Source organism: Python bivittatus, unplaced genomic scaffold (genome assembly GCF_059951505.1).
Source record: "Python bivittatus isolate LINGU-HERP-01145 unplaced genomic scaffold, Pbiv_v1 ctg000060_np1212, whole genome shotgun sequence".
Taxonomy (NCBI): domain Eukaryota; kingdom Metazoa; phylum Chordata; class Lepidosauria; order Squamata; family Pythonidae; genus Python; species Python bivittatus.
The window spans coordinates 9,517,076-9,534,710 of NW_028277044.1; the positions used below are offsets into that span (position 1 = coordinate 9,517,076).

At 39.8% G+C, this 17,635-nt stretch overlaps 1 protein-coding gene across 2 annotated transcripts in view; it reads left to right on the forward strand.

Moving 5' to 3' along the window:
• Positions 1 to 267: 267 nt before the first annotated feature.
• FGF14 (fibroblast growth factor 14) overlaps positions 268 to 17,635 on the forward strand; it is a 303,346-nt gene continuing 285,978 nt past the window's right edge. Inside the window, exons 1-2 of one of the 2 annotated variants that reach the window (XM_088136479.1) lie at positions 268 to 383; positions 686 to 1,061. In XM_088136479.1, the coding sequence (XP_087992605.1) occupies positions 971 to 1,061 (91 nt within the window). In that variant the 5' untranslated portion in view covers positions 268 to 383; positions 686 to 970. Of the gene's footprint in view, positions 384 to 624; positions 1,062 to 17,635 lie in introns of those variants that run through there. The other variant, XM_088136478.1, reaches the window with a different exon arrangement.

Sequence of the window (17,635 nt, forward strand, 5' to 3'; positions counted from 1 at the left end):
AACTCCTCCTACTCTGGTTGAATGCCTGGAACTCATATCCAAGGCTCAGGAGCAAAATCCAGTTTGTGTGAGTGTGTGTGTGAGTGTGTGCGTGTGTCTTTCTCTCCCTCTCTCTCTCTCTCTGCATGTGAAGGGAAGATAGAGAAATTCCTAATGCAAGCCGGTGTTGGGCGAAGCAGAGAGAGAGAGAGAGAAGGAAAGGGAAGAGATCTGCCTCTGTTGTGTGTATGTTTGCCTGCATGCTAAGGGCTAAGCTTTGCATCTGTTGTGCAGGCTGACTGGGAACTGCAGGTGCCACACAATTGCATACATCACTGAGATGATTTGATGGTAAAATCAGCACTTTCAGAGTGGAGCATCTGCCTTCATCCATCAGACTTGAGGTAGATGGTGGTGGAGGTGGTGGTACTGGCTGCGTGTTCTCTCTTCCAGGGGCTGCACCATGGCTATCTTTCACTAGGATGCATCCTGCCTTGGCTTTGTTCTGCAGATCCACCCATCCTCCTAGCCATCAAGTAACAGGCAATGGTGTCTTCTTTGGGGATCTTCTCTTCTTTACTGTTGTCTCGGGTTAGTTTTTGGCCTTGGCTGGAATCTCATCGCCTAATATCTTGGTTGGCTACGATCTGAAAGGGAGAAAACAGACAGAAAGGAAAGGATCTATGTCTTTTTTTTCCTTCCACAGTTTTGGGTGACAATCCACCGTCATTCTGGAGGGGAAATAACCGTTCACCCTGGCTGAAAAACGCATCCGTTGAGAAGTCTGAAAGAAAGAAACCACGTGAGGGAAAAGGGGGGAAAAACCCTGGGAGATCAGGATTTATTATTCTTTTTTTCCTTTGTTGTGGTCTATGACAAAACTGGTGCACCTTTTGAGGAGAACTGATCTCAATTTATTATTATGCAACAACCACAAGGGTCTCATCTATCTCAGGGTGTATAAGCGCTGGATTGCTTTTCGCCCAAATCAATGTGGTTTCTTTGGAACATTTTCAGCAAAGGATCGCATATGCTGCAGTGTCTTTGTGGCAAGAGTCTTAAGAAAAACAAGAACCCAACTGGTAAGCAATACATTACATCACGTTGTTTTTCCTTTGTGTTACTGTCTGTTGCTCGCCGAAGGCAGGTCTGCAGTCCTGTTGAGGGGAGACTGGGGGAAATGGAGTTAGGCCAGTGCCGACCTGCATGTGTATGTCACCGTATACAAACAAGCAAGGGTCAGACTGGACAAGATTAGACAGATCTGCTTTGGCTGTGTTGGAGCCAGAAAATGAGAAACTTAGATCCTTGTAAGGTGAAATTGTAGCATGCTGCTGAATCAAAAATCCTCCACCTCCATCTCTCCCCCCGCCCCCATGGGTGCAGTTAGTTTTCAGAAGAGATCTCAAGGCCTTGCTCCTGTACTCACGCGAGCCTGTGGCTGGTAGGTGCGTCCAAGGGCTTTATGACACTTTTGTACAACTTTCAAACAGGGTTTGTGTTTCAAAAGTATGTGAAGTGATGCTTGCAAATCCAGCTGTGCGCTCTTCAACAGCCCTTCTCCGTCCCCAGCTGGTGGCAGGGCCAAAGGAGATACTTTCAGTGAGCTTGTGCCTGTAGAAGGAACTATGGAAAAGTCCACCCGATCAACAAGAGTGTAGCAGAGGGGTGTGTGTCTGCATGCGTGTATGTGCCCTGACAGGTTTCCTCTCTGCCTTGTAGCTCGGATGAAATGGCCCTTTTGAATGCCAGCCGGGCTCTCTGTTTTCTGTGTAACAATCGTGCATTCCATCCAAGCAACTCCAACAGGGAACTTGCAGGACATTATAAAGGGAAATGCTGGTGCCCTGCAGCTCACTTTCTCTTCCGACCTTTCCTCCCTCTTCCTTTTTTCCTGTGCTGTCAACAGAGGAGACGGAAAGGAAGGGAACAGCACTGACAAATGGAGAAGGCTGGGGCTGGTGGGGAAGCAGGACCATCTCCCAAGCCCCGAGTCAGACTTCTCAGTTGTGGGATGGGATGCCACTCTGGGATGGCAGTTGGGGTATCTGCAGTCACTTGCGTACTTTGGAGACAAGAGCCTCCAAGGCATGTGGTGCGCCTGCGAAATCAGGGAGGAGGGGAGTGCGGAAGTAGAAAGGCTGTTAGAGGCATGCATGCATTTGTATGTGCATCTGTCTAGAGTGTGTGTGTTTGTCGTATTGTCTGCCCTGCAGTGGAAGCTTTTAAGCAGGAGGCTCCTGAGGCTGGCACTGCAGTGTAGTACATCACTGGCATGCATTGTCACCCACCATCAACAAGCTGCAGCAGGACTGGCAAAGCTGGGGTCTACCAGGGCTTGGGACAGTTACGCCAGGGCTGTCTAGGTGCCTTCTCAGGCTGAAGTGATGCAAAAGGGACAAACTCTGCCTCCCAAGAAAGCATTTCCTCCCTTTGTCCCCTCCCTCCCTCCCTCCCCCTCCTCCAGTAGTTTCACTACTGCTGCAGCAAAGAAGCTCCTTCTCAGCAAAACAGAGAGGCCAGAATGCCCCATCCCCAAGAGAGGAACCCGGGAGCTTGATGCATGAAAAGCTTCCCTGCAGGACCACCAGTGGTGGGGTGGAGTCAGGGCTTGGTGGGTGGTGCTTCCCAAGACCGGAAGGCACCCTCGCTTCCCCCCACTGCCAAGCACTGCGGTCTGAGGGACACATGCTGGTGGTGGGCAACTTTGCCAAAGGCGCAGCGCTCCTTCATGGAGAAGATTCTCCGGTGGAAAACAAAGCCCTCAAAAACCTTGTGCCCTCACCAGCTCACCTCTGGAGTGAGGATGCCAGGCTGTCCCAAACCCCACACGAATAAACTTTCTTGGTCTTCCTTGGTTATGTCTGAAGCAAAAATCTTGCATGTTTAGGAGACAGGAAAGGGGCAAAGCATCCAAGATTTTCCTCTTTCCTTTTTCCAAGAAAAGCATAGTCCAGAGAAAATAAACCGTGGACGCATTACTCCTTTCCTGCTCCTTAAACTCCCCCTCCAGGCACATCTTAGAGATTCCTTCATGGGGACTATTGTCTGGATCACTTTGGGGCTCCCCCCAAGAACAATGCTCTTGTTCTTGGCTTGTTTCTGAGACTTCAATGATGGTTGGAGGTTGCTTCTTGAGCCGCTGTTGCACCTTCCCTGTCATGATGGATAGCCTGAAGAAGTAAGATGGAACTGTTGGTCAGAGGCCTTCATGATTCCTAACTCTGCCCTCTCATCTGCATCCCCACATTCACAGTTTGCTTCATCTCCCCTGAGGGAAGTGTAAACCTGGTTTGAGCAGTGCCTCATGTATACCATTACAAAGCATGTTTGGTAACGCTGCCTGATGGAGGAGATGGTGGAGATGCAGATTGCTTTGAATTAAGTCTGGCCAAGGACCTGGGTGGCAGCTGGGTGTCTTTCAGCCCCACAGAGTTTTAGCAAGGCAATAAAGTGGAGGATGGATATTTTCAGGCTACTGGCTCTCCAAAAGTTGAGTTTCTCCTTCTCTCTCCTACACAAAACTTTTGCCCCCCTCCCCCCCATCTACATGTCCAGCGCTTTCTTGTGGTAATGTGGTTTCTCTCCGACTTCCACCTTCTGCCTCAACAACAACTTTTCAGGTAGAGTGCAATTGATCTATGGTCCTGAAGGATATGGGTCAATTAATGTGGAATATATAGTCAAGCCATTCCAAAATATAAAGTCGCTTCGAGGAATAGCTTGAATATGATCTATCATACTTGGCTGATTATGTCTCAGAGGGATCTAAATAGGTTATAATTTTAAGGTGGAAAGGCTTGGCATTACTGTATACAGAATGGCTACATAGACAGACACTTTGATACTGGTAGTTCTGTAGCATACCAAAAGACTGGCCATGGTGTAAAGTTTGTGAGATGCTACAACTCCTGAGAAAAATCAAACCATATAGGAAAAATACCATATTTAGGAATCAGTTAGAATGTTTCCCAGAGTCAGAATGCAATCATTGTTAATGATGACTAAAACATGTTTGAAAGAAGCACTTTCTTTTTGCTCAATTTTCTTTTGCTGTGTTATGATCTGATTGGCTATAAAACTGAGAGCTGAAGTGGTCGCTTGCTTTTTCAGAAGGAATTTTGGGTAAATGCTAAGCAGTTCTGTGAAACAATAACTGCAACAGAATTCAGTGGGGTTTCCTCAATTTGCAGTGAACCATGGATCCATCATCACTTCTTTTTCAGAGGGATACATATTATTGCATCTAGCTGTAAGATTCTGAATATTAATTTTCAGCTGTACTTTCTCTTTGCTCCATTGTATGGTTATTGTGTATTCAACTTCCTTCACTTGTATATTACAAGCAGACTTTATGTTACTTGAGGCACTTACTTTATGAAGGCAAAATGGTTTTATGGCTTCTAAGCTTTTGGTCCATCATGAAAAATGAATATTCTTGTCTGCCTAGAAAAATGAAGTCTATCTAATATCTGGAATGATGGGCAAATTTTAAATATGATTGAAAGTGTATTCTAAAGGGATGTTGAACAATTTGTGCTTGGAGTCATTCTAATATTGATATGGCATATGATTTATATGTAGGTTTTCGTCCAACGTTTCTCTTTTACATCTGTTCCCCCCCCCCCCACTTACTTCATGAGTTTCCTTTAATTTCTTATTCAAACCTCTTTGTAATCCTTCACATAACTGACATGAGACACTGATTTAATTTTAGAATAGGAGAGAATAACTAATGGTACACTTTGCACCAAAATAATAATAGAAATGTTCAGCTTGTCTCTTTCTAATTTTGACTTTCAAATTTGGGTCTTGGGGAAAAGGTATTTTGATTCTTAGCATTTTACTAATGTATATTTAATGGAATTTGTTCCTTAGTACTTTTAACAAAAGTAGAACACCAAGTTTGTATGTCATTATTGTATGTCCTTATCAAAGTTGTTTGCCTCAGTCCTTCAATTTCTGCCATCATATTATGCAGTGTTGTTTTTTCACTTAAGCATTTTCAGAGGAAATGGAAAACTGTGATTTGACATTCAGTCAGGCCAATCCTAGGTATCCTATCTTATTAAGGAACTGACTGTATGATGCTCCTGAATGTCTTGAAATGCTGCAGGGATCTAACTCACAGAACACATGTATTTGTGCACAATCCCAATTGTTGCATCTTCTGATAAAACACCAAAGTGTGTTGAAAGTTGCCGCTGCAAATTTGCTGCCTGATCTGATCTTGCTAATGCATTGTTTCTGCCTTGGATATAGAAATGAATCTGGACTGCATGAAGTTCTACATGATTGCAAACATAAGTCTTTTCAGTCATTACAAATTCAGAAATGCCTCAGTGCAGACAGTACAGTACTGGATTTTGTCTAGAAAGGGTACATTTTTGCCTTCTAAATCATGTACACAAGCTGTAGACATGGAACAGAGAGAAAGATAACTTGAAGTGGAAACAGGAAACAGGACTAACTTCTGACTAGATTTATCATCAAGAGACCAAAAGCTAAGAAAGGCTATCCTCTGTAATGGCCTGTATATTATAGTAAATTTTCTATAATTTTGCCTATATATACTTTTACATATAGCATAGTCACAATGCAGATTTTTAAGTTTTATACTTCACATTTAATATACTTTTAATCCATATATAGTTAGAATAGATAATATAGGCTACATTCTAGACCTCATTTGCTGAGTTGAATAGGTAACAAGTGTATTTTAATATATATGCCTGCTACTACAAGTTGTCAATATTTTAAGTATGACTATGTTTGTTTTATAAACTTATGTCTCTGTACTGGTCTATGACTGTAATAAAGAAGATTGATTGATTGATTGATTGATTGATTGACTAGATTTAGTGATTGTGGAGGTACCTCTGATGCTTCATCACTGCATTTCCTTCTGCACTATATTTGAGGATGGCGCTGGTAGGGCAGTTTTCTTCCATGGTTACTACAAAGGAGAAGGCAGGTATGGACTACCCAATTTGTTGTGGAGGGAAGAATGATGTCAGGGTGAGAGGCAATGTTATTATTGCTGGCTAGCTAACTTACAAAGAATAAATTCTGCTGGAAACAATCACTTGTATTGTAAGGCTCCATAACTCCAACTGGCCAAGGAAGTTAACTTATCTTGTGTTGGCAAGGTGTGCATTCTTGGCTCCTGTCCCCTTATTAGAAGCCAGCAGTCATATGAACAAGTCTAATAAATTAAATTTCTTGAACTTCTTGTTTCACCCAAATGGGAAAATAAAATGTGAAGCGTGGGTATATAGTGTGTGTTGCGTGGGTGAGGGAAGAGAAGTTAAAAATGATAGTAGCATTTCTAGGTTACAGTGGACTTCTATTTGGTGGACAAAGAGAGTTTATGCATGGTTCTGTATATAGGAATTTGCTGCAGCTTTGTTCTCATCCATCCCTTTGCATTCCTTCAGATATCATCAGAAATTGACTTGACAAAGGCAGATGTCCTATGTCCAAATCCAACACCATGAGTCTTAACCAACTCTTGTGCATGTTGTTCTTTAATGTATGGATTACAAAATATATCCACAATCTTGATATAAGGACCCAAATGTATTTTGGACCCAAATATATTTTTGCATTAGCATTTGTACAGCATGAGTTTAAACTGCCGGCTATTGGAAGCTCCTTTGTAGGACTGTGGCACACAGAGAAAGAACCATGTAATGCTTATAAATTACTTATTTATTTATTCCTTATATTCAAAAGCTGCTATTTTCCCCAGAAGTGAAGCAGCCATAGGTTTGCAGTTTGCTTTCTGGGGCAAATATCTGCTTTGGGTAGGGGAGGAGAGACTTGGCAAAGGCATAACCTTTCTCTCTTGAGTCATAGCAGAGGCTGGATGTCATTTAACTATAATTTAAAATGCAAATATGAAGATACACACAATATATTGTGCATTTTGGATAAACACACATGCCTTTTGCAAGCCATTTTGAGTTCCAGTTAGCCAACTGGGATTTTTTAGCATTTCTTGCTAATTAAACATTAATGGAGCAATAGACAAATAATGGAATAGTTATGAATGGCTTTGAACAACTGGCACTGAGGCAATGATGCAACCCGTTTGATTTTTCAGATCATCCCCAGTGTGATTTATTTCTGTCTTGCCTTTCCCCAGCTTTGTTCTTATCTTGTGCAAATACTAAATGTGTGTAGGGATCCTCTTTGGAATGTGGTATAAAATGAAAGCTGGAGGCAAGCAGTGCCTTGATAAAAAATGCCCACAAGCCTACAGGAAAGTCTAATTAGAGAAAGGGACAAACAAATAACCTTTCTCCGGGGGAAGGGGCAGGGCCCAGAATTTTCTGCAATTTATGATATGCTGGCTACTTTTTTGGATACCAGGGTATATCCAAAAGACAAGGAATATGATCAATAATTTACCCAAAATTCTTATTTCAACTGTAATTCAAGAAAATTGAGGATCATTGTTATTTCACTCAGTAAAGGAGGCAAAGTTGTGTGTACACATGTGAGTGATATGCCACTTGTAAAGTGGGTCACTGAGAGGAGTACAGCCTTGGAGTGGATGTTCCTCTGTTTCCAAATGAATAGATGACTTTACCGCAGAACCTGAAATATTGCCAGCTCAAGGTAGCCTCATTCTGGGTCTTGAAAGAAAGGTGAATGTTGCTGATTTCTGTTGCTCAAAGTTAGCAGATGAATGCTTTTAGTAATCTTACATTTGGCAATAATTTTGGGTTTTAAAAAAAGAGCACTTATGTTATCTTTTCCTGTAATTAGGATCTTTTGGGATTTTGCTTGGGTCATATGATTCTGAGCGACAGTTCATCTGGGATCATTCTCTTGTGTCATCCTACTGGGAACAGAGATTAGCCTTACTGTTACCAAACTTTCTGCCAGAAATATTGCATTTTAGAATAAGATTAAAACAGACAGGAGTCATGGTGGGACATATGACTTCATCCTCCCCTTGCTGCAAACAGGCTACTGCTGGGATTCCAAATGGCATTAAAAACAATCTGTATGTGTAAATCCTGGGGATTTATGTCTTTGTAAGGATTTTTAAAATTTATTTTATGGATGTATGTTTCGTGTTCTTTCCCTTGCAAGGGCCTCATAAAACATGAAAGGATAATGCATATAACAATCATGATTAAAGAATGGGCAAAATAATGAAATGCTGCAGTGAAAACAAAATAGTACCAACTCACTTCAAAAAGATCAACTATCACAAGCTGCTGTTGGAAAACAGGGCAGTCTTTGAGCTTTTCTTCATCCCAGCCTTAAGTTGCTTGACTGCCATGTGGAAACCAGCTACAAATGAATCCACCTTAATAAATCTCTTTCTAGATTTCAATCCTTCCTCTGCTTCAGCCACAGTGAAGACCTGATCCTCTGTCCACACTGCATTTACCATCTTCCCTGATTGGTGGATCACTTTGCTTCTTTACTCTTCTCACCTGTGCCAGGAAATTAAGCATCACTCACTTTCCTTTCATGGATGGGACTGAGACTACAGTATGTGGTTCCCATTAATACATCTTTTCTATCAGCAGCTTCATTGACTCCCCCTTGTACCTGACGCCTTCCCCACTGGTGTGATCACAAGGTGTAGAGACTAAGGAAAATAACCTTGATGGAGATATGCAGAAGCTGTTGCCCAGGCAAAAAGGGATGAAGCATTTTTTAAGTCCAGAGTGTCAGATAACATTCTGGAAATGGCTCAGACAGACACTCTGTAATTCCCTGAACTGTAAGAAGGAGGAAGAGGTACAACACAATCAGATCTGCAAAATTCAGTAATTAGAGACAATCTCAATGAAAATTGCTTTAGCCTTCCTATGGAGTTTATTTCCTGATCTGCTCTGCCTGGGGAGGCTGACCCAGAGGAACCAAGAAAAAGAAAACATTACAATTTTACCATTCTTCCTGCCACTTGAACTAGAAGGGGGAAGTGGTAGAATGCTTGTCAGTTTCCCTTTTGTTAAAACAGGTCCATTTGACTGAACTTGCAGCCTTTGCCATTTCACTAGTGAATTTGTTTAAAAAAAAAAAAGTGGAGGGCAGTGATCATGATCGGAGAGAGAAGACATTCCTGACATGGTGCATAGTAGCTCGTTGGAGTGGAGGGGCTTGTCCGCAGTGAAATGAAGCACAGCAGGCAAACTGGACAGAATCACTCCCACTCAGTCAGAAAACACTACTTAGGACATACAGCAGGAATAGACAGGCAGAGGACTATTCCATGCATTCCAACCCTCAAAAGTGGTCAGTGGCCCACACACACACTAGGTCAACTAGTTGCCCCAGATCAGCCCTTTGCCTTCCACCTAAGCATATGGAAGTTGCCTAGTGGTAAAGTTTTCCAGGGAGGATTTTGATGAATGGGTTATCTTTGCAGAGAAGTCCCTCCAAGTGTACCTCTAAAGAGAAGTATCTCTGAAAAAAAAATATCATAATTGCCTGGCAGATTTATGTCAGGGAACACAATCCGTCATACTTTTAAAGCTAGATTAAGTTAAAACATTTCAGTCCTTACTAAGTCTGAAGGGAAAGAATTTGACTGAGTAGTACAGCATGGAAATCCCATTTTCAAGTTCCTGGAATCTCTAGTTAAAGTGATCAGATTGTAAAGCATCCTTCCCTAACTTAATACCCTTGAAACATAGTGGGATTTCAACCTGGTTAGAGCAAACAGATCTGGGCTACAAAAATCCAAATGAGAGTTCAGTTTTCCTGTATCTCTTTCCTGTCTTCTACTGTCGTCTGAATTTTGCATCCCATATAGATAGTTGTAGGTTGTCGACTATTGTTACATCATATCAGGAGACCAGCAAATTAGGGAAATCTGTTTTAGATTTTAAAAGGTTTTCTGATAAGGAGTTTCTATAAAGCAGAATCCTGTGTGAGAAGCAGAATCAGAATCCTGACCAGAATCATAAACCTGCAGGGTAAACAAACTGCTACTTGAGAGTTCCTACAATATTAAGAATCATGCAGAAAAGCACATTTTAGTACTTTTGGTTTCTTCCAACAATGCAGTGTGCCACAAAAAAGACTCTCCTGGCAAAAGCCTGTTCTTCTGTGTAATCATTAAAGCTACAGAAAATCTTCCAGAGTCCAGATCGGGCAAAGTCCCCACTCAGGCAAAATACATCTCATACAGCTAAAAGAAGACAAAGAAATATAGCATTTATGTCAATTATATTTCACAACAGCATCTGATACGTATGCCTGGTCATCACTATTTAAGTATGGCAGGCTATCTGTTATAAAGTTAATAGATGTATGAGGTTGGCATATTTCTCACAGGACTGAAATGAAAGTGGTCTATTTATATGGATCTCACTGTCAAGCTAACGTCTTGGCCTTCAGAAACCTGGATGACCACAACAAACCAACAGAGTTAGAGTTTTAAGTATATCTTTGTTGCCTTTTTGTGATTGTCTGGATTCTTGCAACCCGGTTCTCATAGACCTTTCTTACCTAATGAAGCACTTGTCAACATGTAATAGAATTTCTAAATTTCTATAAATTATTGTTTTCTCCCTCATCAGATAAACCTGTGTTGCACTTCTGAATGATTGCAGCCCTTTCATACTTATGATTCTGTCTGTGACACATCTACTGACAACTATCAGTGATTGTTGAATTTTGATACTTTGGACTGCAATTCTATACTTGCTTTCCTTGGAGGAATACTTAGTGGTTAAATTCCAAATAGCTGTGCATCAACTTACTGTGGAAGAGAATGATTGGCATTCGAGGGAAATTAAGGGTTTGCTTCTTTATAGTTTATATTTTCCAATGTTACTCTTTAATATAAATATTCTCAGGATAGCCCATCTAAATATATGATTAAACCAGCAGATAAAATGTTTGCATTTTAAAAATACTGTTATTTTAATAAAGATATTAGATCTGAGGGCAATTAATTGGTGATTGGTACATTTCAATTTCTCTTTGGACATAAAAGCTAATGCACAAAATCAGAGATAGGTATACAATATATCTGTACACGTTTATCCAGAAGGAAGCCCCACTAACATTAGAATTATTTCCTGTACTGAAATTTCATTTAGGTGTGCAATTTAACACTACTGTTATAGGCATATTTGCACAGTCATTTCACTACACTGGATTTCAATTTTCCTACATTTCTGAGGCTGATATCCTATGCATAATTAGCTGGAAGTAAGTCCTGTTAAATTAAATGGGACTAACTTTTGTAATTGTGCTGCATGTAATGAACTGGGAGGGAAAAGTCTGACATAATTTAAAGGAGATCAGAACCACTTTGTACAGATCAGAGCATCAGTCTCTTAACTGTTTATTGTCCACATTGAAAGACAACTCCAAATCTTTCAAGCGGTTCAGGAAACTGGATTTTTCCTGAAGTCTTTTGTGTCTAAGCACGTGCTTTGCTACTGAGATTTTCCTTAAAAGTTTGTTTCAAGAAGCAGTCAGATATACAAGAAAGCATTAAAATATCTTGCAAATTCAGGTTGATAACCTTTGTACAATAGCATTGTCGTGATTCATTTCTCGGTGACAAAAACCTGATTCACGCTTGATTTCTACACGCTTCAGTACTGCGCATTTGATGACGGGTAACTGAATATGGGAAATTACTTCGCTGAAAGGCATTGTGTGCAAAGGGCTGTCAGAAAATATGAACGTTTTAATGTGGTATTATATCTGAAGGCACAGTCACAATATAAGTCATGTATCTGTGAGCCAGCCTAGATGACAGTTTTCTGTGACCTGCCTAGATTGCTACTTTTACTAGAGGTCGCCAAATAGGGCTGGATGGTAATCTGTCAGAGATGCTGTAGTAGTTCCTACACTAAGCAAGATGTTATACTAGACATTCTTTAGGGTACTTCCCAATGCTATGATTCCATATTCTATGGGGTGCAATTTTGCACCACAAGCATGTGGCTGATCCTGATGCAGTACAGGTAGCCTGAGTCAAGCAAACACATTGCTGAAATACTGGCAATAAAATCCTACACATGGTTATTTAGAAGCCTTGCATTACTTCTAGGATGTAAATAAAGCATTGTAGTCTAAATCTGGATCCAGATTGCAGGACGAGCTAAAACAGTGCAGGTGAGTTCAATCTCTATTCTTAAGGATGTGAATAATAGGTGAAATCTTGTTGACACAAATTTGGCTATATTTTCTCCACTTCATTATGTCATGACAATTCTGTATAACGTGTGGTTTAACTATATTGTGGAATTTAATGAGATGCCGTACTGAAGTGAAGAACAGGGATTTTGTAGTCCTCAGCAAACGAAACACATATTCATGACTTCTCATCCAAATCCTCCTCATGGATCATCTCTTTTCACCATCTGGATTGTGTAAATCTGCCTTCCTTTCAATGTTGAACAGGCAAAAGATAACATTAATAAAAGGTTCTAACTTGGTGAAGCTGGGCAGATTATTGTATTAGCATTTCCTATACTGTGGCTCTCCCATTTTTGTTTTAATGAAAGGAAGTATTGCCTTGGCTTATTCATGGCAGTAAATAGGTTCCTGCAGTGCCTCTAGTTTCATTAGGATTTAGTGGGTTAATTCTGTAAGTACATACTTGTAGGGTCTTTATATATTGTCCATCTTCAAGAAGTTTCTAAAGGTGACTAATGCCATCAGTACTGAATCCCTACCAAATCCTTATTAAATATCTTGCCCCCAGAGGTGAGATTGGCCCCTTCACTCCTGGCCTTCCAGAGAGATCTGAAGACCTGGCTCTGCCACTTGGCCTGGGGTGGGGAGGGAAGTCACCAAGTGTGGGGATGGCTGGCCCCTTAGAGGCCTGTCCTCTGCAGCTCTGATAATCTTCAGCCTCTTGTTTGGTAATTGTTTTGTATAGTTTTTATGTTTTATATATTTATTGTTTTAATGGATTTTGTGAGCTGCCCAGAGTCCCCCGTTAGGGGGAGATGGGCGGAGATAAATTAAAGAAAGAAAGAAAGAAAGAAAGAAAGAAAGAAAGAAAGAAAGAAAGAAAGAAAGAAAGAAAGAAAGAAAGAAAGAAAATGTAGTTGCTTATTGGAATTCACTATATGATGAGCATTACCTTCCTTCCAGTCAAGTCTATCAAATAGAGCCTGCTTCCACAGGATCTCATTGCCCGATAATCACAAAAGTCATGCCAGCATGATGAATTGTTCATTACAGTCTCACTAAGAGTTGACAGTTAAAATGGAAAGGAATCTGCATTAAAAGGGCAGTCCAAAAGAGGTGGAGTAAGATTCCTTTGATTTGCCTGTAAATAGATTCTAATTCCTGTACTCCCTACTATGGAGCCACCTTGACTGTTGTTGGACTTCCCTCTCAGTAGATCATGCATAATTTTATATTTAATTGAATGATGCACACTTTACTGAAAGTCATCCACACGAATGCTTGTTCTAAGAATAGCAGCCCCTTTCACAGTTCCAGTTGCATAAAACTTTAAATAGCTGCTATTTACCATTAATAGTTGGTACCACAGTAATATTACAGTGACACAGATACAAGAACCAATGTTTAGTAGACTGAGATATCAACTGTTCCATATCTATTCTGGCATTACAAAGGCCTAATAATGTCAAATACAACTTCAGGAGTTCATACACCTGGTCATCATATTTTAACAGTGTCGTATTATACTTCACCTTGGACAAACTGATCAGTATATTATGCAAAATAATGTACATTGGAAATGACAATATTCAAAAACCTGAAGGAGAATAGGTCAGTTTTCCAGGGCACATGTCCTTTGACTCCTCAAGAGAGTCATCCCTAAGGCACAAAATAAAGATTGTATGCAAAAAAAGCTGAGGCAGACTTTGTTAAGACAATATTTTCATGTGGTTTAAACAAACATTAACAGAGATTAAGATTTATTTTTTTAAATTATATTTATTGAAAAATTCATATAATAATAACAAACCAAAAGAAAAAAGAAAAGAAAAAGAAAAGAAAAAGAAAACCAAAGTTAAGAAACATATAGATGACTTTTGACCTTCTTTGCAAGAGATAATTACATTCTTATTGTCCTTCCTCCCTCTTAAAGGGACTCTTATTTTACAAGTCTCTTCACCCCTTTATTTAGTCCTCATCTTTCTTAGTCTTTAAATCCAGAGATTTTCTTATCACATGATCACAGTGACACTGTGTTAATGTGATAAGATTACATTATCTTATCACATGAACACAGTTAAATCCTGATACACATATAAACTAAACCAATGGCTGGATATACACAACACACTAATTCAAACCAAACCACAACATATTATGCATGAACTTGAGCAATATCTGTTAACCATCTCAACAGTACAGGATTGTTTGGAAACAAGCATTGTTGCTGAGAGCCCTTCTCCAGGACCTGAAAAGGTGTCCCAAGAAGACGACTCTGATCATTGTGGAATGCAAGACATGCCATAAGTGACAGACAATCAAATTATAATTGATTGTTAAAGGAAAACTTCTTAATCCTAATGTTAGTTCAGTGGTAGAACCAAGGAGGCACTGAACTCTCTTTTGCTGGATATGTTCAAGCAAAGGCTGGACAGGCATCTGTTATGAATGCTTTAATTTGGATTCCTGAACTGAAGCTTGGATTTGGTGGCCTTTCCCATTCTATTATTCTATTATTTTTGTGATACGTAAAATATAAAAATTCAGTTTTTATATTCCTCCTGTGAGGGCTGGAGTTGCCATGGCTGAAACAAAGAGCCTGAGACAATATTAAAATATGGTGCAGGTATCCTCTGCATTTGAGCCTGAGAAATGAGTGGCAATAAATCTATTACCATATAATGGCAGAAAGGCATGTAGGAATAAACCCTTGGGCTGTTATATATAGCTGGCTGGACTGCTAGAGTATATAGTACCTGATCTTTGTTATAAGGGCTTCTTGTATCTACAACAAAAGCAATCCATCTGAGTCTTGTCCCTGCTAGCACATGAGCACTTGTTGAGTTTCTAGGCACATTTACTACTATGCCCTGGGGGAAGCTATGCCTATACCCAACTTCACAGAAGGAGAACATGCAATCCAGACTGCAGGATTAAATCATACCTGCCAACCTTTTGCCAATCCATTGCCAACATCTTGCTCCAGTATCAGAACCACATAGTTACCCAGATGATTACCCCTACTGGTGGTTCCCCTACTCTTCTTCTAGGACCCAGCAATCAGAGCAGCAACAACATTCTGATGCTGAACACCTACTTCCTTGCCCAACAAATACAATGAGAATCCTAACAAATTCACTGCTTTCATTATTTAGTGTGACTAATCTCTCTCTCTAAGTTTCCCATAGATTAACTGTGTGTAGGATTTATTATTGGCCTCTTTATAGAAACCTGAAAAATGGGCATTCTGTCTCCTACAGAACACTAAAACTTGGGTTACTGCACCAATTTCATGAGACTGTCAAGGGCTAATTTTGACAATCCCATCACACAGGTGAATGCCAAGTGATTGTAAGTTCTATGTTCAGAAGTATTTTGCTGATTTTAAGTTGTTAGCTCAGAATGTGGGCTGGAATAAAAGAGTTTTGGATAAATAGTTTAAAGAGGGGGATCTCAGATGAAATACAGAATGAGCTCATTCATTGTAGCTTGGAAACTGAATCAGCAGCTGGGATCTAGCAGAGCTTTCTTCCTGGAAGAAGTTATACCAAGCCACAAAAGGTCAATGTTTTTATTTTGGAGTGCCTACCAAGACTTCTCTTCTTCTGAAGCACCAAAAAAAGGAGCCATACTTGTGGGATAGAGGTGCATTTTGCAAGCAGATGCCCTACATTCTCCAGATGTGGCTAGCTGATTCATTTTTTTCACTTCAAAGGGCTCAGAGACAAGAAAGTCAAACAATTAAGCAGAATCCAGACATTCAACAGATCACATCAACATTTAGTCAGCCCTATGGTGTTTCAGGCCCTACAATACAGCTGCAGGCCTTGGTGGATTCTGGTGCCACTGACAATTTCACAAAAACTTGGATCAGATGCAAATATGGCCACTCAGCCTGCCACTACCACCACCCAAACTATCGATGGCAGACTCCTATACTTGGAGTCAACATCTCATACTTCACAGACTCTCTCCTACTCACCACCTGTAACTAACAAAACTGGTGTAGATGGCTTCAGTACATTCAAAGATCTAAACAAATAAACTGTGGGTTTAGAATCTTCCAAAAATCTTTCCAATAATAATAGCTAAGAGGAAAAAAAAAACCCTCTTAACTCTTTCCTACCACCTAGTGATCATCTGGATTTCTGCAAGGCAGTCATGGTAGCCAGCAAGTACTGTGTCTATGGGCTCCAAGCTGGTTGTCTCTTCTGCCTTTACTATGTTTCACCATTGGATATATCTGGCCATTATTTTCTATACTTGACTGCAATGCAGTAATTTACAGTATATCCATCTTTAATTCTGCAACTGAAATCAATAAGTTTTACACTGTTTATATTTGAGGACATCGTATTACATATTTCATATTACTTTTGCTATCCTTTATCTAAATCTTAGGTAAACACTATTTTAATTTGTATTTAAACTCATGGTATTATGATGTCAGAAGATAATTTCTTCTAATGCACTACTTCAGACTGTTAAAGACCAATATAATACATTTTTTTAAATGAAAAACCTAGAATGAAACACTGTTTTTAGGATCAAAAAGAAATGCAAATCAGAAAACTTTAGTAATCGCTGAATATATTTGAAATACTCCCATTCCCAAGTTGGGGGAACAGAGTGAAAGATTTGTATGGCATTTTAAACTGAAAATTAAATAATTCCCACTTAATAAAAAAGATGTACTGATGTAAAAAAAAATATGGAAGTTTTAATTCATGATAGAAATGATTGTGTTATATTATAGAAAGACACAGGTTGAATGCTGTCCTATAAGAAAAAACAATTAATTTAAAATGATTCCAAAAAGATTGTGTGTGCATACATTTAAAGGATATTATTAATGTTACTTATATCCCAAATTCCTTCCATTATAGAACAATGTAAGGATTAACTAAGGTTCCTAGATAGTCACACATATAGGCAGTAAGACAGACTGGGACCAGTATTATAATAAAATCAATTACCCATTTAATAGTCTTCTCCTGTTTCAAGTCCATTTGTCTTCATCTTTTCCCCTGTGTTTATTTCTGGATTGAAGTTCCCTTATAATTATATTATTAATGTTGGTTGCACAGCCAGATGTTTAGACTGGATTTGGCATTTTTATCCACCTACTGAGTCCTTCCCAAGGACCTGGGATAGGCAGATCCTGTTGTTTGATGGTGTTAAAGGTATTGTTGCAGGTTATAAGCTATTCCAAGTAAAGCTGCCTTTTGCAGCTGACGGATGGTGATTTTGTCAATGCCGATGGTCTTCAGGTGGTATTTCAGATGTTTTGGATCCAAGGCGCCTATTACTATTAGTACTATCTTTGCTTTTCTTTTTGCCATAATCATTCTACTTTTATTTGCAGGTCTTTATATTTTGTTATTTTCTCCAGTTCTTTCTCTTCTATTCTGCTGTCTCCAGATAGTGCAGTGTCCACTATCTGGACCTTTTTGTCTTTCTTATCAATAGTTGTTAAGTCAGGAGTGTTGTGTGGCAAGTGCTTGTCTGTTTGAAGCCTAAAGTCCCA